The 26,568-nt window shown below is 43.1% G+C and overlaps 1 protein-coding gene across 2 annotated transcripts; it reads left to right on the forward strand.

Annotated features, from left to right (window-relative positions):
- Positions 1-25,866, forward strand: LOC137290532 (2'-5'-oligoadenylate synthase 1-like). Of its 2 annotated transcripts, none has more exons than XM_067821549.1 (9): positions 1-37; positions 4,758-4,898; positions 5,230-5,340; positions 7,004-7,110; positions 10,984-11,175; positions 12,279-12,552; positions 23,618-23,787; positions 24,257-24,447; positions 25,380-25,866. In XM_067821549.1, exons 1-9 carry the CDS (start codon positions 31-33, stop codon positions 25,501-25,503), a joined length of 1,317 nt encoding a protein of 438 aa, XP_067677650.1. In that variant the 5' UTR covers positions 1-30; the 3' UTR covers positions 25,504-25,866. The 2 variants fall into 2 exon arrangements, with proteins under 2 accessions (XP_067677650.1, XP_067677649.1); XM_067821548.1 differs by having other exon boundaries at positions 29-64.
- Positions 25,867-26,568: the final 702 nt, after the last annotated feature.

Genomic DNA, 26,568 nt, shown 5'->3' on the forward strand with positions numbered 1-26,568 from the left:
CCAACTTTCACTTTGTTGCGAGGCTGTAAAATGGCAGGTGAGTGGAACGCTCCGTTGATCTTTGGTATGATGATAAAATTGCCATGCTCCTTTGTGGAGTGAGAATGTTATCTCTGATTATGATTCATTTTAGGAACTGAGATATTTCCACACTGTCCATATAATTGTCCAATCTCGAATATTACATACTTATTTCACTCAGATCTATATATATACTTGGAGGTATACTGTTACTGGTGTCACAGGGGCTTGTAACGCTTGTACAAGCCCCTGTCACTAGTGTTAGTTCGTAATGTCTGCACAAGCACTCGTGACGCAGTCTACGACCTGAAGGGAGAATGGAATATTCCGTAAATAGAACATGAGTCGCGTCTCTTAGAATTTTGTTTGTCTTTTTGACAATTTGTAACTCATAATAATAGCCGTTTGTCATAGGTAGACCAATTATTTTTGATGAAGCATTAACAATTTTGAGCAATTTGTTTTGTTATGAACAGACAGGTTCCCATACCAGCAGATACCATATGGTCACTGGTTAGAACAGACTGGATAGAACTTCTATAGAAGAGCACCATAATGGTTTGGTCTAACTTGAACTGTTTTAATCTCCACAGAAAATGTAACTGCTGCTTACAGGGGCGGATCCAGGATTTGGGATGCCCCACTCCCTCTGTTGATCCCCCCCATGCTACATGTTGTATCAGAACATATTGTATTCCAACCAGGGAGTATGTTTAACATATTTCAAGGCTGTATACTGTCGAAGCAGTAATGTAAAACTAAACATCCCTGCTGATATATCAACGATATAGTTCAAATCCCATCAGAACATGTGTCACTGGTAGAAATTAGAAAAGCAAGTCTGATGAACATATGGAACATACCTGTTCCTCTGTGGACTCTACTCTGTGTGTGGCTAGTTCCCATACTGCCTACAGTTCTGGGCCCCGTTTCACAAAACTCTTGTAAGCCTAAGATCTCGTAAGTTTTCTCGTAGCCATTGTGCCTCCTATACTGAAACACAGGAGCTACGGATGCTACGAGAAAACTTACGAGATCTTAGGCTACGAGCGTTTTGTGAAACGGGCCCCTGGACTGCCAACAAAAGTATTGCATTTAGGTAGCGTGGGAAATGACTTTTGCCCAGTAGAAGATGGAACAGCCCAGTTATCAGTGAAGAAGGGTTGCGTGGTGTGGAGTAATGGGAGTAAATGGAGTAAAAGATTACAAGACAAAGATATTGTTCTATTTGTCCTTTGAAGCAGTTAACATGTTTACATTGGAATCACCAAAGCAGGATTAGCTTAATAATATTTAATCAAACTGGGTTGGCTTGCTTTTACTATGTCATTACCTGAGCAACAGGGAGAGTTCTAAATGTCATGAAAAGAAGTCATGTTTTTACATGCTTATGTCTTAAAACATGGTGAGAACTAAAGATTGTCATCTTCTCTAATAATTTCGAAGGGGCATCCATCACACAGTGAAAGAACGATAGTGTAATACCAAATATAACATATGTTACATTTTACCACCTTTTAAATGGCATTGTGTAATTACAGCATGTTGAATTCTCATTGGGAGGATGGCAAGTTTTCTTTGCTGCCCGATACCGACATCACAACACACTGTATTAGTGTGTACATTCTTCATGCATAGGCCGCTGCTATACAACTGGAGACTTTGTGAAATCAACATCACACATACATGTCCCAGTGGAATCTAAAGATGAGGTTTGACTCCTTAGCAGACAGGAGGACATTACATCCATTCAGCAGCTGTACAAAGAACAGTTGTCTGTGGCTGCCGACCCAGAGTCAGTACAATCGTTTTTGAGAATACAGACCTCCCTCTACCTCCACAGAGGCAAAGTCCTACCAAACCTACCCAAGTCTCTAGCTAACGTTCAACTCGAAGGAGCCTGGACACGGACAAATGATGGACAGCAATTCCTGTGCATTGATGATAGTGACGACAACATACTAGCTGAGGATAAAGACTTTTATGGATGGAGTCACCACATGTGCATTGAATGTGGCAGACAATGTCAATGAAAGTTCTTCTTCGTTACTTGTGGCTGGTGGCCAGTATTAGTTAACAACCAGACAAAGACATGACATATGGATGGTTCTATTCCAGAACTCACAAGGCACCCAAGGTAATTTAGTATTTGAAAAATTATATTGTTTTTGTGGCTGGTTTACCGTTGGCTTGTAGGATATGCAGGACTGATGTGCCTCTCTAGAAAACAACATCTTTGTTGGCTTCCTTCTGAATTAGTCTGTAGATGTGGTGGCTGCCAGTACTGACATATGGTATGCTGGTGATGAATCGGGCTGATTGTTGACAAGGTAATTTTTCCTTTGGGTTCGGGGTGCTTGATTGTTCTGTTGACAAGTTAGTTGGGTACTGACTAAGATTCATGAAGACATGACAAAGGTGTTTTAACTCGATTTCAAAGGCTGGGGTTGTGGAGCTGATGTTCTTTAATGGCTAGGGTGGCGATTATGCCTCTCTTCACCTGTACATTGAATATGAAAGAATAACTATTGCAAAATAACTAAACAGAACCTTAACAATGCAGAAAAGAGAACATTGAAAAATCTACAATCCGATCCAGTAATCACCATAGCCCCAGCAGATGGAGGCAGAGCTACCGTCACCATAGACACCACTTATTTCACCACCCTCACTGACATCATCACCAGCATACCATATGTCATGTCTTTGTCTGGTTGTTTACTAACACTGGCCACCATCTTGGTTTTTCTAATTTTCCTCTTCTTTTCTGAATTGGGAACACCCCAGTTCTTTTCAGTTCTTCTTTTTTATCAGCATAGTTACTTCCCTTTTATTTACCTGCCACTGATTGGTTTCATAATACCAAACAGTTGTATTCCTGTCTGTGATTGGCCCTTGGGTCCTTCCATACTTTTCTTGTTGCTCACCTGTACATTATCTCCCACTGTGTACCTGTCCCTCACTGGGACTCATTCTCTTTCTTTGCAGGTACATGCCTTTCATTACCCTCCATTCAATAGATTTATTAAACTCTTAGTTTTTGATGACCTTTCTGGCATCATACAGGAACCGAATTCTCTCTACCCTGGGTCACATGGATGCTTCTTCCACTTCACTTGTGGTGTGTGGCGAAGTGTGGCTGAGAAAGGACTGACAAATGACTACAAGGATGTCCCATGTCCCATGTCAGGAGTGCAGCTGCCTATCCACTACATCCATGGACATGGTGCAGGACACTTGGATCACTGCCACTGATGAAGGCCAGAATGTCAGGAACTTCAATGACTACGTCATTAGTACATGGATGGACTATGAAGCACATTTTCCAATACAGATCTGGATGCAGTATGGAAACAATTTGGAGTGTGGACTAATAACCACCTCAAATGGTGGCACCAGAAGCTGAAAAACCTTATTGCCAAAGCAAACCTAAACATCTACCTCTTTATCTCCAACATAAAAAAAATCACAAGCCATAGACAAAGCTAAACATGCTCAGTTCAAGTGTGGTGCCCACCCCAAGTGGGCGAAAACATGTTTACAGAGACCTTGATGCCAGACATCTGAGACTGAAGGAGCACCTCCAGAGTATCCAACACTTGTGACTTTTTAAAACTTCTGTAGGCCGACACCCCAGAACAGGTCAATTCGTTAACTTCACTTCCTGATCTCTGGACCGTATCATGTTGTTTTAACTTGCAGGCAGTATGGGGATACACCCCATCTGTGTGACAGACAAGTGCCACAGAGGGAAGTTACATTGGGTCGTATTTTGGTCCAAAGAATTTAGTTAGATGATACTTCCTTTTAAAGTATCTTAATAATCCAAACCATGGAGTGTATCAGTCTGAAGTACAGAATGTGGGAAAAAACACTTGGTTAAAATCTACTTCTGACAAAAATATATGCCTGCCTAGAGTAAATTCTTTGTTAAGGGACTATCTGAAATAGATAAATGCAGGCATTTATTGAAGGATACGGCAGGTATTTGACCGAGTCTGCCTCACAGTCGCTTAACCACATATTTTCCATAATGCCTTGCTCTCTCTGCAATGCTAAAGCCTTAAATAAGATTTTTGTTAGATTTTCCCAGGTTCAGGGTATCCTTTTCAGCTTAAATGGGTTTGTTTGTTACTGTCATAATTACATACATTCAGGGACCAAGCATTAGAGTGGTATTGACCATGCAGTGCACTGATACATGGAACACACATGTTCAGGCAGTCGGGAAAGTGAAGATGGGTAAGATGGCTGCCTGTTTTTGTATTTGAGCAAAATTATTTCCCTGGGTCTATGGTGCCCATGTTGGCATGATCAGCAGAGGAGTATTGTGACATTACCACTTTTACTCCTGGGAATCTGGGAATCCATTATTTTTTAACCAGCACTAACATTTTGAGAGGTTTTGAAGTGATGTTTCGATACATCTTCTTGTATCGTCGTCAAGCAAGTATGATACTTGCTTGACAACGATACAAGAAGCTGTATCAAAACGTCACTTCACACTATTAAAGAAGTTGCTCATCCATAAAATTTGTCCTTATCTGATTCACCAACTTCTATTAATATGTCACTCAAAGAAGGTTTTGAAGGTTCAGCATCTGAAATAGAAAGAACAGTAAGTTCTGTCAAGAATGTGAAATGAATGCACAAGATGTGCTATTGACTCATAAAATAATGTTAATTCCTTTAAACATGTACACTCAAATGACCATTGTGCAAATTTCATGATCCAGACAATCCATACGGTGATGGAGGAACCAATGAATGGGACAACAGTCACCGTGGTGACTCGAGGTCAAGGGTTGTCTACTCAAGGATGAGGGTTAATAACACAGAGGCTTGCAATAATGCCATTGACCAGTTGGAGAAGATGGGTAAGTTTACTTACTAGACTTAGTCATTGATACACAGTCTGCAGATTATCAAAGGGCTGTTTGAAGTGATGGTGCAAGAGGGTACTCAGTCTGTACAAGGGGCATCAGGCTTGTAACAAAAAAGTCATCAGAGCCACGATGCCACGATTTGGAGAAAGCTCATGCTTGATGTTCCAGATTTACACATAATTTTCTGATAGCAAAGAGACAAAAAAGAGGTAATCTAGTCTAATGGGGTCTGACTAATACAGGTTCACTGTTCCTTCTCTGTTAAATGATCATCAGCAAAGGAAAATTTGGCTGTTCTTCCGTAACCATGTTTTGTGCTCAGTCACAGACCAAGGGAGGCAACTCCATGACATGGTTGCCAAGTTGAGAACGGCGTTACAAGAGAAGGATGAAAAGATCCAGATGAAGGATGAAGAGATCCAGCAACTAAGAGGTAGGACACCCAAACTACATGTAGCTTTCTTTTAGTATGATTATTTATGAGGAATGTTGGAAATATTGATTTTTGCCAAGTTGTCATCTTCCTTATTATAGGGAACAAGAATGTTAACAAATGTATGACTGTAATGTTGTGAGTGTCCATTCACCGACTGATCTTGTGAGGCTTGTTACTAGTCACTTGCCTAAGGAAACATGACCGTCAACTGGACCAAAGATAAGTCTTTCAACACAGTTGCTCAGTTTGGTTGTGATCATGGGAATGCTACCTCCAATCCCTGTAACAAAGAGAGTGAGGTCCCAGGTGTCACAGAGAGTGAGGTCCCAGGTGTCACAGAGAGTGAGGTCCCAGGTGTCACAGAGAGTGAGGTCCCAGGTGTCACAGAGAGTGAGTGAGTGAGTTTGGCTTTATGCCACTTCTAGTAACATTCCTGCAATGTCATTGTTGTAGCAAGAGTATGTATTTCCGTCTGTCATCGTTGTAGCTTTCCATTAAGTACATACGTTCAATTGTTGTGTGCAGAACTGTTGGCAAGAGGTCATAGACTAACAACTAGTCTCTGAAAAGACCATATTTTAATGAAAAAACGTTCATATTGAAAAAAAATAATATAATGAAATGGAGCCCTGAGACTTTAGACTTGCCACATTTTCTAGACTTGCATGGGCTTTCTTGGATATATATACTTCAGGATCTGTACGACAGACAAAAGAGGTCAGTAAAACTACAAAAGAGAAACACAATGCTTGTAGAGTAAGCAATACAAACCTGAACTTAATAAAGTGTACAGATCTTCAAACTCCACATTTTCTAAATAAGCAGTTAGTTAAATGAAATATGTTTTCTCGTAATTAGTTTGGACATAGAAACAACATAAAGTCAAGAAATAACTCACATCTGTCTTCTGCCTTAACTCAGCATGTGTTGTTTTCAACATGGAGGTCTTCTGTCTGACTGATCCCATGTGCTTCTGTTCATGTGATAAGATTGCTGGGATGTGAATTATGTTATAGACTTGGGTTTGGACATGTATGTTAGATACATATGTGGGAGACTCCTCTAGCCTCATATGACGGCAGCGGCGAGCCGATTGGAGTTGCATCCAATCCCCTCTTATGTGTAAATGCTAAGATATCAAAATTAACTTTATTTTAAATTAAACTGAGAGGCTAAACAGTGTGCTGCACGTATAGTCACAGTGAGGGACACCTTAAATGGGCTTCACACATTGTACATATGTGGGGAATCAATCATTGTCTTTGGCGTGACCAGTGGACGCTATAACCACTAGACTACCTCACCGCACCCTGTGAGTAAGGAGCCAGGTTTGAGAGAGTATGGAACCAGGTTTGAGAGAGTAAGGAGCGAGATTTGAGAGAGTGAGGATTATGTTATATATGAGACAGGAATGAGGTATCAGTGAATGAGGGACCAGAATCAAAAGTTAAGATTACTTTTTCTGTGTTGAAATCATCATGGTGAAGATATAGAGCCAGATTGATGGCCGATACATATCCTTGCCACACAGCTATGTTAGCCATGAATGAGTTGACCAAACAGGTAAAACTGTACATGTATGATGAGGGGATTGCGTTTTGCTGATAGTTAAATGTATCTGTTTGATTGTTATTTGTGGAAACTATCTGTTTTGATCCAGATGAGCTGGCATTAATGAAGAAGAATTTTGATGAAGTCAGCAGCAGCAGAAAGCTCATGGGAACTCTTGGCGCCAGTAGTCCAGTGGTTCCCAGCCCTGCCAGGGTGGTATGTTATGACAGGAGATAGGGGTCTTTTACTAGACAGAAATACTGCTGTAGTACTAGGGATATCTGTGATAACAAGGAACAAACTGGTACTTAGGTGTTAAGTATAAGCTGTAGGAAGAACTTGCCATACCCAGCGACTATGCATGCCGTAAGAGGCGACTAACAGGATTGGGTGACCAGGAGCCCTGTTTTCCATGCTGCAGTGTCACTTCTGTGAAGCATGATGACAGATTACACACAAGCCTTTTGCTAGCTTACTACAAATATTTTCATTACAAGTCGCACATGAACTTTAGACTATGAACAGGCTTTTGCACTTGCACAAGGCATGGAGTTTACAGAGAAGAATGTAAAGGCTATGAAGTGTGATGCCACATTGACACAAGTTCATCATGTCAATTCCCCCAGCTGTCAACCTTCTCGCAATACTTTCATCAGAGAGTCAAGTACCCACAAGAAACCCCATTACAACCCCTTGTGGTCATTGTGGCGTACCATGTCATCATGACATCAGACTGTTGGCATAAGGCAGCTGACTGTCACTCATGTAATAAACCAAGGCACTTGGCACATGTGTGTCGCGGTTCTGAGGCAAGTTCACAGCGTGATGGACATACAGCTTTTACTTCTCGCTATAGACTTTTCAGCCAAGGAGAGAGGAGAAACCAAGCAACGAATCAGCTGTCAGTTGAGGAATCACAGTCTCATGACTATTATTCAGAGCACGATGCAGACTTGTTCAAGGTTAGGACAAGTTCGGTGAAAGTAGTTCCATACATGGTGAACATTTCAATCAATGGTAGCAGTTTGAACATGGAGATCGATACAGGAGGAGCAACATCAGTAATCAGTGAAGATATGTACCTAAAACTGATGAACAACCCACCACCATTAACCCCAGCGAATGTGGTCCACCTATACAGGTGAAAGAATTCCATTTCTTGGATCGGCTAATACCACTATTCAGAATGAGAAGCCAAAATTTGATATGTCACTAACTGTAGTGAAAGGGAAAACCCCAAGCTTGATTGACCGAGACTGGTTGCAGCATATAAACTTAGATTGGGGATCGGTATTCAGAGTAGAGAGCACTGAACTACAGGATGTTCTTACCACTTACTCTGATGTTTTCAGTGTGATGAAAGAAGTGAAAGTTTCAATAGACATATCACCACCACGGAAAACCATGTTTTTTCCAACATAGGAATTTGGCTTACTTACTTCTTGGAAAGGTGGAGAAGGAACTGGATAGACTTGAACAGTTGGGAGTCATCAAAAGTGTTAAACATTCAGACTGGGCAGCACCAATTGTGCCTGTGGTGAAGACTGATCAATCGGTTCACATTTGCGAAGCTTGACCTCAGCAATGCATACCAGCAATTGGTTCTGAAAGAAGAACGACGAGAGAACTCACTACAATGAACACATCGAGGACTCTATCAATATTGTCATCTCCCTTTTGGTATGTCAGCTGCCCGAGCTAATTTCCAACGGACCATAGAGTGTCTCCTTCAAGACTTGCCATTTGTGTGTGTCTGTGTGGATGGCATTTTGATTACTGGGTTGAATGAAGAGAAACACTTGGCAAATCTTTGCAAAGTTTTGTCCAGACTAAGCAAAGCAGGCTTGAGACTCAAAGCTTGCATGTGTCAGTTTCACATGGTTGCTGTTGAATACCTAGGGCATCAGATAGATAATGATGGGCTGCACCCCTTGGATACCAAGGTGAGGGCTATTGTGTCTGCACCTGTTCACACTAATGTGAGTGAGCTCAAGTCATTTCAATATTACCAAAGGTTTTTGCCTAGTTTATCGACAACCCTGGCCCTTCTTCATAATCTTCTGTTCACTGGTTATGGACAAAGTGACAACATGAATCCTTTGAGACTGTTAAGCATCACATTGCATCATGCAAATTACTTGTACATTATGATCCAAATTTACCTCTGGCCCTAAGTTATGATGCCTCATCATATGGGGTGGGAGCCGTTCTCTCACACATCACTTAGGAAGGGTTTGAAAAGCCAGTTGCATATGTATCACATTCTCTAACCTCAGCAGAGCGAAACTACTTGCAGCTTGATAAAGAAGCTTTGGCTATTGTCACCGGAGTCAAACGATTCCATCAGTATCTCTTTGTCAGGAACTTCCAGATCTTATCGGATCACAAACCTCTGGTGAGTTTGTTACACGCACTGCCTATGGCTTCCTCTAGACTGATGAGATGGACTCTGACCTTATCAGGTTATGGCTATACAGTTACCTACCACCCAGACTCAAAATTAGCTAATGCTGATTGTTTCAGCAGGTTGCCTTTGCCTGAGAGTGGTCCAAATCCACCAGTGCCTGGCAACATTATTCTGTTACTAGAGAACTTGGAAGCATTCCCAGTGACCATGTCTCAGATCAAACTGTGGACTCAAGGAGAGGAAACTTGTAAAAACAAGATTCTCCGAGGGAATGAGAAGTGATGATGCCTTGAAGCCCTATCAACAAAAACAATATGAATTATGTGTCCAAGATGGTATCTTATGATGGTTAAGCACGGTAGTTGTACCTCCTCAAGGTTGCACAAGAGTTATGGATGAACTGCATGAAGCCCACCCTGGCATGAAGACATTGAGAAAAAGGTTCAGACCTGTTCTCGTATTTGTCAGAAAAGTCATACAGTACCAGCAGAGGCAATGCTACACCCATGGGAGTGGCCTGAGAAGCCATGGTCAAGATTACATCTGGACTAAGCAGGTCCGATGTTGGAAAAGATGTTCCTGAACCTGACTGATGCCTATTCAAAGTGGATGGATGTGTTTGTTGTTCCAAGTGCTACTACTAGTGCAACACTCGAGTGTCTGCGAAGTACATTTGCTATATTTGGACTTCCTGAGATCATTGTTACTGACAATGGTTCCTGTTTCACATGTGAAGAATTTGCCCAGGCAATGAGAAAAAATGGTATTGACATGTTTGTGTGGCGTCATATCACCCTGCATCAGGGTTGGCTGAAAGAGCCATACAGAAATGTAAATCTGGATTCAAGAGAATGACTGAAGGTAGAGTGTCCGACGTTTGTCCCATGATGTATTGTGTCATTTCTTAATAATTAAAGGGTTTCTGTAAGAAGATAGTGTTCATTACACTCGGACACCACAGAGATGCTATTATTATCACTAAACTCCAATGGGTGCCAATAACATGAACTATCTCTGTACAGTCAGGATTCAATTTATTGCTTTTTAACTAGTACTGGTGTAACCCAATATTTAAAAATTCAACACAGTTATTAGTCTGACTTGCACCTTATGCACCTTGTAAACTTTTGAATAAAAAATCTAAATAATTCAAATGCACATTTCTTTCATCACACATTGCAGTAAAAGCAGTGCATCTGGAATTTGTCTGGTGCAAGTAAGTATTTATCTTAGATTGCACCTAGTGCAAGTAGGTTAAGATCTCTAATATCGAACCCTGGTAGCATTTAAATTTGTGTGTGCTAATTATCAAGACCAAACATTACACAACAGACTGAATGTTCTTGTGTACATTACAGATATACTGTGCAGAGGCAGTCTAGAAGGATATATGACTGCCGAGTAGCTTTGATTGTTCAAGTTTTCAGTTTCTCTGTCATTGAAATGTTTTTGAAGCTGTCTGACCTCTTGTCAGCAGTTTTGAATTGAATACTTTGGAGAAGCTCACAAGCTGGGTATAGTGTAGCAGGAAGCACTACAGGAGCAAACCAGCTGTCCAACCCTGGCCCTTATTCTAGAAACATTTGTAGCCCTAAGAATTCTTGACTTTGATCATAGTTGGCATGGGCTACTGGTGGTTTTAGTAGTGCTTACATATTGCACATACACGTTACATGTTACAGACACCGTCACGACCTCGTTCCAAGGCCCTCCTCATACCAGGGATGCAGATGGGTGAAACACTTTACAAGTTTATTGATCGGGAACTCCGCCCCAACCAAAAATTTAATTCACGGTGTCTACAAATAATCGACAAACTTGTTCGATCTCTACAGGCTAGAACAAGCCCTTTCAGAATAAAGCGAATAGTGAAGGTACTGTACTATATCTTGCACAAAGTTTCATCACTTTGAGATATGATTGGGATTGTAAATAAATATGTAATATATAATTTTGTATATATACTACATAATTGCTGAAAAGTGAGTACAAATATCAAGCATGTGAACAGTTTTGTTTTGGTGTGAAGTATTGTTAAGAATTAACCAGCTGTCACTGATTTCCATCATTTATTGTACTCATGACAATAATCTTTTCAACTTTGCGAATTTGTTTTACAATATGTCAGTTCGTGTGTAAACATTATAGAATATTTTGGAAATTCTAGTTTAGAACAGTTGCCTGAAGTAAGTGGCTGCTTTTACACTAGTGAGTCTAAACATTGAAGGGCAGTATATCAATCAGTAGTTGTGTTCCAGTGATTGAAAATAATGGAAAATTGGTCGAAAATGGATTAGAATTGGAAAAAAAAATTTTTTTTGTAAACCATATTTGTTGTTTTAGTCTGAAAGACTTGAATGAAGTATACTAACCATTAACTAAGTAATGTTCATGAACAAACATGCGCTCACCAGTGTATTCCTACACTCATTGTAAAACCACTGTCACTGTTTATTACAATGCCATTAAAAATGTGTTTCTGCCATGTATGCAATTCATTGCATGATGTACAACATTAAAAAACATGCAGAAAACCCATAAAATTGTTGATTACATTAAAAATGTATATATTTTGATTATAAGCATTGACCACAAGTCCTTCAATACGTGATAGTGGATTTCGTTTCTTATTCCCAACGCCAGCTATCAGTCATTGTTGTCATGTTGTCTGTCAGAGTGTTTATCAGTAAATGTACAGGTATTACCGACTGACACAAACCAGGAGTACAGTAAATGATGAAGATGTGTATTGATGAAGAATTAACCTCACCGCTTGTCTGGTGACCATAGATAATGAACATACTTGCAAATCATTTTGTAGATGTGCCAGATAAATATCTGTTGTGCCAAAATACATCTGACTTGAATATTGTCCAAGTGTAATCTTTGTCATATTTCTCTCAGATAAGTTTGAAATGTCTACTTCAGGATATAACACACTTAATTCAAACCATTATCATTAGGACTATTTTTTCAGGGTGGCTCATTGGGCAAGGGTACTTCTGTGAAAGATAGGTCTGACATTGACCTGATAATCTTCTTCAATGGCTACAGCACAGTTCAGGAGCTTCAGGAGGACAAGGATAGGTTGCTGCAGGAGTTGGAAAACTATGTCAAGGCCGAATGGTCCAATCATCTTCTGTTCAAAGAGAAGACGCCATATTCTGTTCAGTTCTATCTTAAGATGGAGAATGATGACAAGGAACATGAGGTGGACCTTCTTCCTGCACTTGACATCACCCAGAGTGGACGTATGTGTCGCTTCTGGTGCATGAATTTACTTTCATTCCTAAGTAACATGCACCAATTCAGAAAAGCGTGGCTCCTATGAACCTGAGGAAAGAGTCTTAAATATCTATCATTGCTGAACATCTACTTGATAAATGTAGTGTGACAATCCTAGATGTAGGTTGACATTCCTGGATGCAGCGTGACATCCCTAGATATAGTGTGACATCCCTAGATATATCGTGACATCCCTAGATATAGTATGACAGTCCTCGATGTAGCATGACATCCTGGGATGTAGCATGACATCCCTAGATATAGTGTGACAACCCTGGATGTAATGTGACATCCCTAGATGTAGTGTGACATCCCTAGATGTAGTGTGACAACCCTAGATGTAGTGTGACATCCTTGGATGCAGTGTGACATCCCTAGATGTAGTGTGACATCCCTAGATGTAGTGTGACAACCCTAGATGTAGTGTGACATCCCTGGATGTAGTGTGACATCCCTAGATGCAGTGTGACAACCCTGGATGCAGTGTGACATCCCTAGATGTAGTGTGACATCCCTGGATGTAGTGTGACATCCCTAGATGTAGTGTGACATCCCTAGATGTAGTGTGACAACCCTAGATGTAGTGTGACATCCCTGGATGTAATGTGACATCCCTAGATGTAGTGTGACATCCCTAGATGTAGTGTGACAACCCTGGATGCAGTGTGACATCCCTAGATGTAGTGTGACATCCCTAGATGTAGTGTGACAACCCTAGATGTAGTGTGACATCCCTAGATGTAGTGTGACAACCCTAGATGTAGTGTGACATCCCTAGATGTAGTGTGACATCCCTAGATGTAGTGTGACAACCCTAGATGTAGTGTGACATCCCTAGATGTAGTGTGACATCCCTAGATGTAGTGTGCCAGCCGTGGATGTAGTGTGACAACCCTGGATGTAGTGTGCCAACACTAGATGTTGTGTGACAACCCTAGATGTAGTGTGGCATCGCTGGATGTAGTTTGATACCCCCAGATATAGTGTTACGCCTCTAGATGTAGTGTGAGAGGCCTAGATGTAGTGTGACAACCCTAGACGTAGTGTGACATCCTTGGATGTAGTTTGATACCCCCAGATATAGTGTTGCGCCCCTAGATATAGTGTGACAGGCCTAGATGTAGTGTGACAACCCTATATGTAGTGTGACAGCCCTAGATATATCGTGACATCCCTAGATATAGTATGACAGTCCTCGATGTAGCGTGACATCCTGGGATGTAGCATGACATCCCTAGATGTAGTGTGACAACCCTGGATGTAATGTGACATTCCTGGATGCAGTGTGACATCTCTAGATGTTGTGTGACATCCCTGGATATAGTGTGCCAGCCCTAGATGTAGTGTGACATCCCTGGATATAGTGTGACAACCCTAGATGTAGTGTGACATCCCTAGATGTAGTGTGACATCCCTAGATGTAGTGTGACAACCCTAGATGTAGTGTGACATCCCTAGATGTAGTGTGACAACCCTAGATGTAGTGTGACATCCCTAGATGTAGTGTGACATCCCTAGATGTAGTGTGACATCCCTAGATGCAGTGTGACATCCCTAGATGTAGTGTGACAACCCTAGATGTAGTGTGACATCCCTAGATGTAGTGTGACAACCCTAGATGCAGTGTGACAACCCTAGATGTAGTGTGACAACCCTAGATGTAGTGTGACATCCCTAGATGTAGTGTGACATCCCTAGATATAGTGTGCCAGCCGTGGATGTAGTGTGACAACCCTGGATGTAGTGTGCCGACACTAGATGTTGTGTGACAACCCTAGATGTAGTGTGGCATCGCTGGATGTAGTTTGATACCCCCAGATATAGTGTTGCGCCTCTAGATGTAGTGTGAGAGGCCTAGATGTAGTGTGACAACCCTAGACGTAGTGTGACATCCTTGGATGTAGTTTGATACCCCCAGATATAGTGTTGCGCCCCTAGATATAGTGTGACAGGCCTAGATGTAGTGTGACATCCCTATATGTAGTGTGACAGCCCTAGATATATCGTGACATCCCTAGATATAGTATGACAGTCCTCGATGTAGCGTGACATCCTGGGATGTAGCATGACATCCCTAGATGTAGTGTGACAACCCTGGATGTAATGTGACATTCCTGGATGCAGTGTGACATCTCTAGATGTTGTGTGACATCCCTGGATATAGTGTGCCAGCCCTAGATGTAGTGTGACATCCCTGGATATAGTGTGCCAGCCCTGGATGTAGTGTGGCATTGCTGGATGTAGTTTGATACCCCCAGATATAGTGTTACGCCCCTAGATATAGTGTGACAGGCCTAGATGTAGTGTGATAACCCTAGATGTAGTGTGACAGGACTAGATGTAGTGTGACATACTTGGATGTAGTTTGATACCCCCAGATATAGTGTTACGCCCCTAGATGTAGTGTCACAGGCCTAGATGTAGTGTGACAGCCCTAGATGTAGTTTGACATCCTTGGATGTAGTGTGACATGCTCGGATATAGTGTGACATGGTTGGATGTAGTTTGATACCCCCAGATATAGTGTTACGCCGCTAGATATAGTGTGACAACCCTAGATGTAGTGTGACAGGCCTAGATGTAGTGTGACAGCCCTAGATGTAGTGTGACATCTTTGGATGTAATTTGATTCCCCCAGATATGGTGTTACGCCCCTAGATGTAGTGATACGCCCCTAGATGTAGTGTGACAGGCCTAGATGTAGTGTGACAGCCCTAGATGTAGTTTGACATCCTTGGATGTAGTGTGACATGCTCGGATATAGTGTGACATGGTTGGATGTAGTTTGATATCCCCAGATATAGTGATGCGCCCCTAGATGTAGTGTGACAGCCCTAGATGTAATGTGAGATCCTTGGATGTAGTGTGACATCCTTGGATGTAGTTTGATACCCCCAGATATAGTGTTATGCCGCTAGATGTAGTATGACAGCCCTAGATGTAGTATGACAGCCCTAGATGTAGTGTGACATCCTTGGATGTAGTTTGATACCCCCAGATATAGTGTTTCGCCCCTAGATGTAGTGTGACAGGCTTGGATGTAGTGTGACATCCCGGGATATAGTGTGCCAGCCCTGGATGTAATGTGCCGACCCTAGATGTTGTGTGAGAGCCCTAGATGTAGTGTGGCATCCCTAGATGTAGTGTGACATCCTTGGATGTAGTTTGATACCCCCAGATATAGTGTTACGCCCCTAGATGTAGTGTGACAGCCCTAGACGTAGTGTGACATCCCTAGATGTAGTGTGAGATCCCTAGATTTCGTGTGACATCCTTGGATGTAGTTTGATACCCCCAGATATAGTGTTACGCCCCTAGATGTAGTGTGACAGGCCTAGATGTAGTGTGACAGCCCTAGATGTAGTGTGACATCCTTGGATGTAGTTTGATACCCCAGATATAGTGATACGCCCCTAAATATAGTGTGACAGGACTAAATGTAGTGTGACAGCCCAAGATGTAGTGTGACATCCTTGGATGTAGTGTGACATCCCTAGATGTAGTGTGGCATCCCTAGATGTAGTGTGGCATCCCTAGATATAATGTGACATCCTTGGATGTAGTGTGACATCCTTGGATGTAGTTTGATACCCCCAGATATAGTGATATGCTCGTAATTGTAGTGTGACAGGCCTAGATGTAGTGTGACAGCCCTAGATGTAGTGTGACATCCTTGGATGTAGTTTGATACCCCATATATGGTGTTACGCCCCTAGATGTAGTGTGACAGCGCTAGATGTAGTGTGACATCCTTGGATGTAGTTTGATACCCCCAGATATAATGTTACGCCCCTAGATGTAATGATACGCCCCTAGGTGTAGTGTGAGAGCCCTAGATGTAGTTTGATATCCCCAGATATGGTGTTACGCCCCTAGATGTTGTGTGACAGGCCTAGATGTAGTGTGACATCCTTGGATGTAGTGTGACATCCTTGGATGTTGTTTGATACCCCCAGATATAGTGTTACGCCACTAGATGTAGTGTGACAACCCTAGGTGTAGTGTGACATCCCTAGATGTAATGTGACATCCTTGGATGTAGTGTGGCATCCCTAGATGTAGTGTGACATCCTTGGATGTAGTTTGATACCCCCAGATATAGTGTTACGCGCCTATATGTAGTGTGACAGGCCTAGATGTAGTGTGACAGCCCTAGATGTAATGTGAGATCCTTGGATGTAGTGTGACATCCTTGGATGTAGTTTGATACCCCCAGATATAGTGTTATGCCCCTAGATGTAGTGTGACATCCCTAGATGTAGTATGACAGCCCTAGATGTAGTGTGACATCCTTGGATGTGGTTTGATACCCCCAGATATAGTGTTACGCCCCTAGATGTAGTGTGACAGGCCTAGATGTAGTGTGACAGCCCTAGATGTAGTGTGACATCCTTGGATGTAGTTTAATACCTCCAGATATAGTGTTATGCACCAATATGTAGTGTGACAGGCCTAGATGTAGTGTGACAACCCTACATGTAATGTGACATCCTTGGATGTAGTTTGATACCCCCAGATATAGTGTTATGCCCCTAGATATAGTGTGACAGGCCTAGATGTAGTGTGACAGGCCTGGATGTAGTGTGACAGCCCTAGATGTAGTGTGACATACTTGGATGTAGTTTGATACCCCCAGATATAGTGTTACGCCCCTAAATGTAGTGTGACAACCCTAGGTGTAGTGTGACATCCCTAGATGTAGTTTGGCATCCCTAGATGTAATGTGACATCCTTGGATGTAGTTTGATACCCCCAGATATAGTGATATGCCCCTAAATGTAGTGTGACAGGCCTAGATGTAGTGTGACAGGCCTAGATGTAGTGTGACATCCTTGGATGTAGTTTGATACCCCAGATATGGTGTTACGCCGCTAGATGTAGTGTGACAGGCCTAGATGTAGTGTGACAGCCCTAGATGTAGTGTGACATCTTTGTATGTAATTTGATTGCCCCAGATATGGTGTTACGCCCCTAGATGTAGTGATGCGCCCCTAGATGTAGTGTGACAGCCCGAGATGTAGTTTGATATCCCCAGACATGGTGTTACGCCCCTAGATGTAGTGTGACAGGCCTAGATGTAGTGTGACAGCCCTAGATGTAGTTTGACATCCTTGGATGTAGTGTGACATGCTCGGATATAGTGTGACATGGTTGGATGTAGTTTGATATCCCCAGATATAGTGATGCGCCCCTAGATGTAGTGTGACAGCCCTAGATGTATTCTGAGATCCTTGGATGTAGTGTGACATCCTTGGATGTAGTTTGATACCCCCAGATATAGTGTTATGCCGCTAGATGTAGTATGACAGCCCTAGATGTAGTATGACAGCCCTAGATGTAGTGTGACATCCTTGGATGTAGTTTGATACCCCCAGATATAGTGTTTCGCCCCTAGATGTAGTGTGACAGGCTTGGATGTAGTGTGACATCCCGGGATATAGTGTGCCAGCCCTGGATGTAATGTGCCGACCCTAGATGTTGTGTGAGAGCCCTAGATGTAGTGTGGCATCCCTAGATGTAGTGTGACATCCTTGGATGTAGTTTGATACCCCCAGATATAGTGTTACGCCCCTAGATGTAGTGTGACAGCCCAAGATGTAGTGTGAGATCCCTAGATTTAGTGTGACATCCTTGGATGTAGTTTGATACCCCCAGATATAGTGTTACGCCCCTAGATGTAGTGTGACAGGCCTAGATGTAGTGTGACAGCCCTAGATGTAGTGTGACATCCTTGGATGTAGTTTGATACCCCAGATATAGTGATACGCCCCTAAATGTAGTGTGACAGGACTAAATGTAGTGTGACAGCCCTAGATGTAGTGTGACATCCTTGGATGTAGTGTGACATCCTTGGATGTAGTTTGATTCCCCCAGATATAGTGTTATGCCCCTAGATGTAGTGTGACAGGCCTGGATGTAGTGTGACATCCTTGGATGTAGTTTGATACCCCCAGATATAGTGTTATGCCCCTATATATAGTGTGACATCCCTAGATGTAGTGTGACAGCCCTAGATGTAGTGTGACATCCTTGGATGTAGTTTGATACCCCCAAATATAGTGTTACGCCCCTAGATGTAGTGTGACAGGCTTGGATGTAGTGTGACATCCGTAGATGTACTAGTTGTAAGTTTTTAGTTGTAAGTTCCATCATGTCATGATCAAGAAGCAGATTGATATTGCATGAATACCTTACTGGGTTGTTTCTGTCAGTAGTATACACACTGGGGAGAAAAACCGGTAGCGAGTACACTTTGCTCAGAAGCTTCTGAGTATAGCTAATTCTGCTACCAGCATATATATTCAACAAGACCCTTCGATAAGACCACTTTTCGGCTGCTCCCAATTATAGTGTATTCCCAATTAGAGCTATGCGGGTACATAGACATAGAAATATGCCAGGAACCAAGCTCTCGCGAGAAGCATATACCGAGATCCGATCGGGTCGTTTGTCCATTCGGGAAGCGAAGAGGAAGTATCACATATCGCAAGCTCGATACACACGAATCCGAGGTGGTATAGACAAGCCCACAACTCCCGATATATCCGAAGACTTGGAGGCCCTGCTGCAGAAGTGTCGCCCCATGTTGCTTTCCGACCGAGAGAAACAAATCCTGGAGCAATCGGGACACACCTTCTACGAACACTACCAGATCCCCAAACAGTTTCTCGAACTCTACTTGCTGTGCTTTCGTCCACTAGTAGAAGCCGGCAAAATAGTTGATTTCGTCTACATCTACCCACCCAACCAATTTCGACCCTCGGCGGGCAAACTCCGAATCATTCTCGCTGATAACTGCTATCCGGGCCCCAAGGACAGACACAACCGATGCACCGACTGCCTAGCCACTCTATCGGAACTGCCTGCTCTCTTCGGACCCGACAACTCTACGTGCAAGTGTGGTGCCACCGACCACTGCGTCGACAGCAAGAAATGCATTCTCTGGGAACAGAAAGCGATAGACTACACACCCCAGGAGCGACTTCCACTCGAGGTTCCAGAAGAGATCGAGGTTGGCAGCTGTTGTGTGAATATAGAGAACCTATACGACAACGCCTGCCTTTTCTGGAGCATACAATACGCACTCCTCATCAACAAATTGATGGACTGTTGTACGTGTAAGGAGAAAGAGTCTTGTATCTTCCGGCGGTTATCGGAGAAAGCAGAGGTACCACAGGGGCGGGGTAATATTTGGCATACCCCATTACCCGACTATGGTGGACCCAAGCATATGGAAGTAGCACCCCCTCCATGCAGCGAACACAAAAAAGCTGCGAACGTCCCAGAAGGAGTCTACTTATGCAAAAAGTTTGCTGTAGCGGGACACGAAGGGAAGAACCGGCTGTTATTGCTACTCGATCCCCCGACTGGGGAAACGATTCCAGTCTATGGCTACAAGATACGAGAAACGATTCGGGCTGCCGGGGGAATAGAACGCCTACGGTTAGTGCGGGAACCGTTTCTATGCAAGCTCGGTAAAATCTGCTACTCACCTATATCAGAAAAGAAAGACGATAGAGAAATCGAATTACTGCTTCCAGACATTGGACGAGAATAGGTCCGGCAGCTCGCCTAGTATTTTGGTAGATGCAGTCGTGGGCTTACAAAGGACGAATACTTATCTAGGCTAGTTTTTCGTATTCCAACTGCTTTTCGTGGTACCCTACTACTTTTTTTCCCTCAAAAACAACACTCTACTGCATAATGAAGGGATCCCCACGTTTCGTCTTGGGTGTTTCTACCTTCTCGGTCGGTGTGTGCACTGGTTTGCTGTGCTTCCAGGTCTTGTAGACGACCTTCCAGAGAAAAACAGCGGCTAGCGAAAGGTAGGTCCACCTTTGGGCTGTTTCTAGTATCTGCCGCACCTTCTGGATATCCAGATGGGTCTCTTCTTGTTCCTCCTCAACGTTTTCTATTTCCTCTTCCTCATTGTCCTTATCCAGCATCGACAAGATGTCGACCAACAAATTCGTGGTTTGCTCCATATGAGCCGGCAACGTATTCGTGGTTTGTTCCAAACGAGCCGACATCGCTGCAGTTTGCTTCACACTAGCCTCTAGCCTCCCCAAGCGGTTGTAGAAGTCCTGGATGGTGGGCACAGTCGGCTCTGCAGCAGGCAATACGCTCTCGCTAGGGGGTAAGATGGCCGCAGGCAATACGCTGCCGGCAGACGTCTCACTAGCGAGAGCAGGCAATACGCTCTCGCTAGGGGGTAAGATGGCCGCAGGCAATACGCTGCCGGCAGACGTCTCACTAGCGGGAGCAGGCAATGCGTCTGTGCTGGTCGGTGGTTCTACAGCAGGCTCTCGCCATATGTCGTAGAGTCTTGTGGATCCAATACCGAAGCGCTTTTTGACCTCGCTTGCTGGGAGCACCCCTCGAAGGAAGCGTATTTCTTGGACCTTTTCCGAAGACAAATCTCTTCTTGGTGGCATGGGGTGTTTTTTTTTTTTCCTGGGAATATATATTTATATACCATACTTCCTACTTGTCTATATAGGAACCAATCCTCTCCCAGGAAACTTCTAATAATGCTTAGCAATGCTTAGTAATGCTTAGCAAATGCTTAGCAAATGCTTAATACTAAGCATTTTTTGCTAAGCTTAATTTGCTAAGCATTTGCTAAGCATTACTAAGCATTGCTAAGCATTATTAGAAGTTTCCTGGGAGAGGATTGGTTCCTATATAGACAAGTAGGAAGTATGGTATATAAATATATATTCCCAGGAAAAAAAAAAAACACCCCATGCCACCAAGAAGAGATTTGTCTTCGGAAAAGGTCCAAGAAATACGCTCCCTTCGAGGGGTGCTCCCAGCAAGCGAGGTCAAAAAGCGCTTCGGTATTGGATCCACAAGACTCTACGACATATGGCGAGAGCCTGCTGTAGAACCACCGACCAGCACAGACGCATTGCCTGCTCCCGCTAGTGAGACGTCTGCCGGCAGCGTATTGCCTGCGGCCATCTTACCCCCTAGCGAGAGCGTATTGCCTGCTCTCGCTAGTGAGACGTCTGCCGGCAGCGTATTGCCTGCGGCCATCTTACCCCCTAGCGAGAGCGTATTGCCTGCTGCAGAGCCGACTGTGCCCACCATCCAGGACTTCTACAACCGCTTGGGGAGGCTAGAGGCTAGTGTGAAGCAAACTGCAGCGATGTCGGCTCGTTTGGAACAAACCACGAATACGTTGCCGGCTCATATGGAGCAAACCACGAATTTGTTGGTCGACATCTTGTCGATGCTGGATAAGGACAATGAGGAAGAGGAAATAGAAAACGTTGAGGAGGAACAAGAAGAGACCCATCTGGATATCCAGAAGGTGCGGCAGATACTAGAAACAGCCCAAAGGTGGACCTACCTTTCGCTAGCCGCTGTTTTTCTCTGGAAGGTCGTCTACAAGACCTGGAAGCACAGCAAACCAGTGCACACACCGACCGAGAAGGTAGAAACACCCAAGACGAAACGTGGGGATCCCTTCATTATGCAGTAGAGTGTTGTTTTTGAGGGAAAAAAAGTAGTAGGGTACCACGAAAAGCAGTTGGAATACGAAAAACTAGCCTAGATAAGTATTCGTCCTTTGTAAGCCCACGACTGCATCTACCAAAATACTAGGCGAGCTGCCGGACCTATTCTCGTCCAATGTCTGGAAGCAGTAATTCGATTTCTCTATCGTCTTTCTTTTCTGATATAGGTGAGTAGCAGATTTTACCGAGCTTGCATAGAAACGGTTCCCGCACTAACCGTAGGCGTTCTATTCCCCCGGCAGCCCGAATCGTTTCTCGTATCTTGTAGCCATAGACTGGAATCGTTTCCCCAGTCGGGGGATCGAGTAGCAATAACAGCCGGTTCTTCCCTTCGTGTCCCGCTACAGCAAACTTTTTGCATAAGTAGACTCCTTCTGGGACGTTCGCAGCTTTTTTGTGTTCGCTGCATGGAGGGGGTGCTACTTCCATATGCTTGGGTCCACCATAGTCGGGTAATGGGGTATGCCAAATATTACCCCGCCCCTGTGGTACCTCTGCTTTCTCCGATAACCGCCGGAAGATACAAGACTCTTTCTCCTTACACGTACAACAGTCCATCAATTTGTTGATGAGGAGTGCGTATTGTATGCTCCAGAAAAGGCAGGCGTTGTCGTATAGGTTCTCTATATTCACACAACAGCTGCCAACCTCGATCTCTTCTGGAACCTCGAGTGGAAGTCGCTCCTGGGGTGTGTAGTCTATCGCTTTCTGTTCCCAGAGAATGCATTTCTTGCTGTCGACGCAGTGGTCGGTGGCACCACACTTGCACGTAGAGTTGTCGGGTCCGAAGAGAGCAGGCAGTTCCGATAGAGTGGCTAGGCAGTCGGTGCATCGGTTGTGTCTGTCCTTGGGGCCCGGATAGCAGTTATCAGCGAGAATGATTCGGAGTTTGCCCGCCGAGGGTCGAAATTGGTTGGGTGGGTAGATGTAGACGAAATCAACTATTTTGCCGGCTTCTACTAGTGGACGAAAGCACAGCAAGTAGAGTTCGAGAAACTGTTTGGGGATCTGGTAGTGTTCGTAGAAGGTGTGTCCCGATTGCTCCAGGATTTGTTTCTCTCGGTCGGAAAGCAACATGGGGCGACACTTCTGCAGCAGGGCCTCCAAGTCTTCGGATATATCGGGAGTTGTGGGCTTGTCTATACCACCTCGGATTCGTGTGTATCGAGCTTGCGATATGTGATACTTCCTCTTCGCTTCCCGAATGGACAAACGACCCGATCGGATCTCGGTATATGCTTCTCGCGAGAGCTTGGTTCCTGGCATATTTCTATGTCTATGTACCCGCATAGCTCTAATTGGGAATACACTATAATTGGGAGCAGCCGAAAAGTGGTCTTATCGAAGGGTCTTGTTGAATATATATGCTGGTAGCAGAATTAGCTATACTCAGAAGCTTCTGAGCAAAGTGTACTCGCTACCGGTTTTTCTCCCCAGTGTGTATACTACTCTGTCAATGATAATAGATATCAATGCACCACTGGTGATCAGTTATCAAACAAAATTGCAGGTCAGTTGTCTGAAATCTACAGTGAGATGGAACAACTGTCAGGACCAGACAGAGACCCGTATTCATGCTGTTTTGCACCTCTTCAGTTGGATTTTGTCACAGCCACTAAGCGTGTGTCAACCCCTGGCAAGGTCAAGGACTTGATCAGACTCCTCAAGTACTGGATCAAGGTAGCTGGCATGTGCAGTAGAGTTCATGATTTAATCAGCATGTTAAGTTTGCAAAGTACAAAATGGAATAAGAAACAAACACATAATAAAATACTTTTGATACCTCCAGCCTGGACCATACTCTGATGCAGTATTGTTTCTTTGTGATGTTTAGGACATCCCCTCTGCTATAGTGTTTCTTTGTAGGGTTGAGGATGTCCCATTGATATAGCGTTGTTTCTGTATAAGCTAGAGGATGCCGCTTCTGATGTGGGGTTGTTTCTGTTTAAGGTTCAGGACATCCCATTGATATGTTGTGTCTGTGTTAGGTAGAGGACATCACTTGTGACATAGTGTTGTTCCTGTGTAAGGCTGAGGATGTCCCTCTGATATGGTGTTCTTTCTGTGTAAGCAGAGACCATATAATATTATATGGTCTCTGGTGTAAGGTAGAGGACATTACTCTGATATGGTGTTGTTTTTGTGTAAGGTAGAGGATGTCCCACTGAGATCCTACTTCCTGGAGCTCCTGGTTGTTCGACAGTGGAGGGAGGCAAATACTCCACAGGACATCAACCTTGAGGACTATTTGAAGAACATCATTAATCAGTTGACAGAATGTAAAACCATGGCCATCGCTTTCACTGACAACTATGATTACAAAGAGTACAGGAAGAGCCTGTAAGTAATATGAGTAACATCCAGATGTGATGTTATGGTGGGAATGATGGCATATGATGTCAGTGTTGAAACTTTACTGGCTGCTATATTAAGTTTCCATGACAAAAGAACATTTGCTGTCTCAGATGCCTCTGACGTCTTTCATGGCTACACTGTCATGACTTCCTGTGTATCTATTCAGATTTGTCCATCTGCCATATTGGTGTGTGCCCAGGATGTGTAATAAACCTTTTCCCTATTTGTATATTAATGAGATTGCAGCTAAAAATCCCCCAAATAATGATAATGGTATACAGTTCCATCATGAAGGTGCAAGTAATGTTACTATATGTAGATGATGTTTTAAAGTTCTCTAAATACATTGTAGTGTTCAAACTTTGATACCTCAGCTTGTGCGATATGTGGAAACATGTTTATTTATATAATTAATAAAAAAGTGATACTTTCAGGCATTCACTTCAAACTGTAATGTCATATAAATATCTTGGTGTGAGCTGTGGCCCTTCAGCTATATGTGAATAAAATGATTACGTCTCCATGGAAATCAGATTATCAGTTGTGTCACTACAGCCATATGCAAATAAAATGTCTCCATGGAGATCAGCTGCTGGTTTCTCTGGCCCGGTTTTAGTATACAACTTTTGTATTGCTGGCCTTGGCATATAACAACAAACATTTCTTTTTATCACTTATGAGTGGTAGCTTGTCCTAGTAGGTAGAGCATTGGCTTGTCACTGTGAAGGTTTCAGTCTGATACCTCACATGGGTACAGTGCGAGTAGCACGTTTGTTGTTCCTTGCAAGATAGCATGATTCATACTATTCATACTTAATCCATTACTCTTGTTGGCTTAACCTCTTGCTCTTTTTTTTTCCATTCCACCAAACTGTAACTGCATTAAAAGTCTCCAGCTCCTGACTTTTCCCTTCTAGAAAGCCTCCCTTCTTGCTGGACCCAGCTAACCCATTCCGGAATGTGGCACCAGTCAGCAAACGGGAGATTGACATGACTGAAAGTAAAGCAGCGAATTTGCTCAAGAGATGGGAGGAGGCTTGAGGCTGTCTGACAGTGAATGCATCTTACTCACAACAACCATGATCTCTCATATGTGATTGTTTTAAATTTTAGCATGTACAAGTCATGCCATGTCACCTAGAGAACACAATGCTATTTGAGACATGACAGCTTCTTTGTTGCAATCCTTACTGCTGACACAGTTATGGAAAGTGCAGAAACTTTACGATGAACCAGCGTGTATCGGTGATTCCCCACATCTACAATGATAGTGTATCTGGTAAAAGGAATATTAAATTTATTGGTTGTGGATTATTATATTGAACCAGCTTGGAGGGACAGTTCCCTTCATCCAGAATGATTGTGTATCTGGAAAAAGGAATATTAAATTAATTTGTTGTGGTTTATCTGTCTGTATGATGTTTATTATCTTATCTCACACATAAATGTTGTTTTCTGATTGGCTATGCGTACTTCTATTATTTCCAATGCTGTACCCGATGTTGTGCAAGCGAATAACATTTCTATGAACCCTGTTGGGAATGCTGAACTCATTTGGTACTTTGTGGTTATATTTCTGTATCTTGACAATGAATCACGTATGATGTGTGGAAATTACAGATGTTTGCGAATGCAAATCGCTGGAAGGGAGATAACTCTAAATCTGTTACTAGTATTTTTGTGGTCTCTTAAAGGGGCACTGATGCGGAGCATTTTCCGTGGACTGGTGTAAACTTTTGTTATTGTTTTTCTCCCGTGAGTACCCGGATGATATCCCAGAATTCGTGACTGGTTCGTGACCTCTGCTGCGCAGTCCGTAAGCGCAATTGATAGTTTAATTATAGACAGATCAACTGAGGTGAAGTCAATTGTACTTCATTACAAATGTATTATGAAAACAAATGAAACACTTTGAAGGTTAATCATCTGCCAGTGGTAGAAATGGTAAAAAACTATTAGGACGGAAAAATAACGAAGCCAATGTACGTCTCTATATTTTGTCTCATAACCCTAATTAGTTTATTGTCATATTTGTATGATTCTGAAAATTAATAAAAGAACACACGATTTGCTTATACTCATAGTAAATTTCTAACATAACAGCAA

This window comes from Haliotis asinina, chromosome 7, assembly GCF_037392515.1.
Source record: "Haliotis asinina isolate JCU_RB_2024 chromosome 7, JCU_Hal_asi_v2, whole genome shotgun sequence".
Lineage (NCBI taxonomy): Eukaryota > Metazoa > Mollusca > Gastropoda > Lepetellida > Haliotidae > Haliotis > Haliotis asinina.

What these genes read in the sequence shown, in the direction of transcription:
- LOC137290532 (XM_067821548.1), top strand. Translation starts at nt 31, where the DNA reads ATGGCAGGTGAGTGGAACGCTCCGTTGATCTTTG. An exon ending in TGACCAGTTGGAGAAGATGG is followed by an intron (nt 4,899 to 5,229) that starts GTAAGTTTACTT and finishes TTTTGTGCTCAG; the next exon opens with TCACAGACCAAGGGAGGCAA. An exon ending in AGAGATCCAGCAACTAAGAG is followed by an intron (nt 5,341 to 7,003) that starts GTAGGACACCCA and finishes GTTTTGATCCAG; the next exon opens with ATGAGCTGGCATTAATGAAG.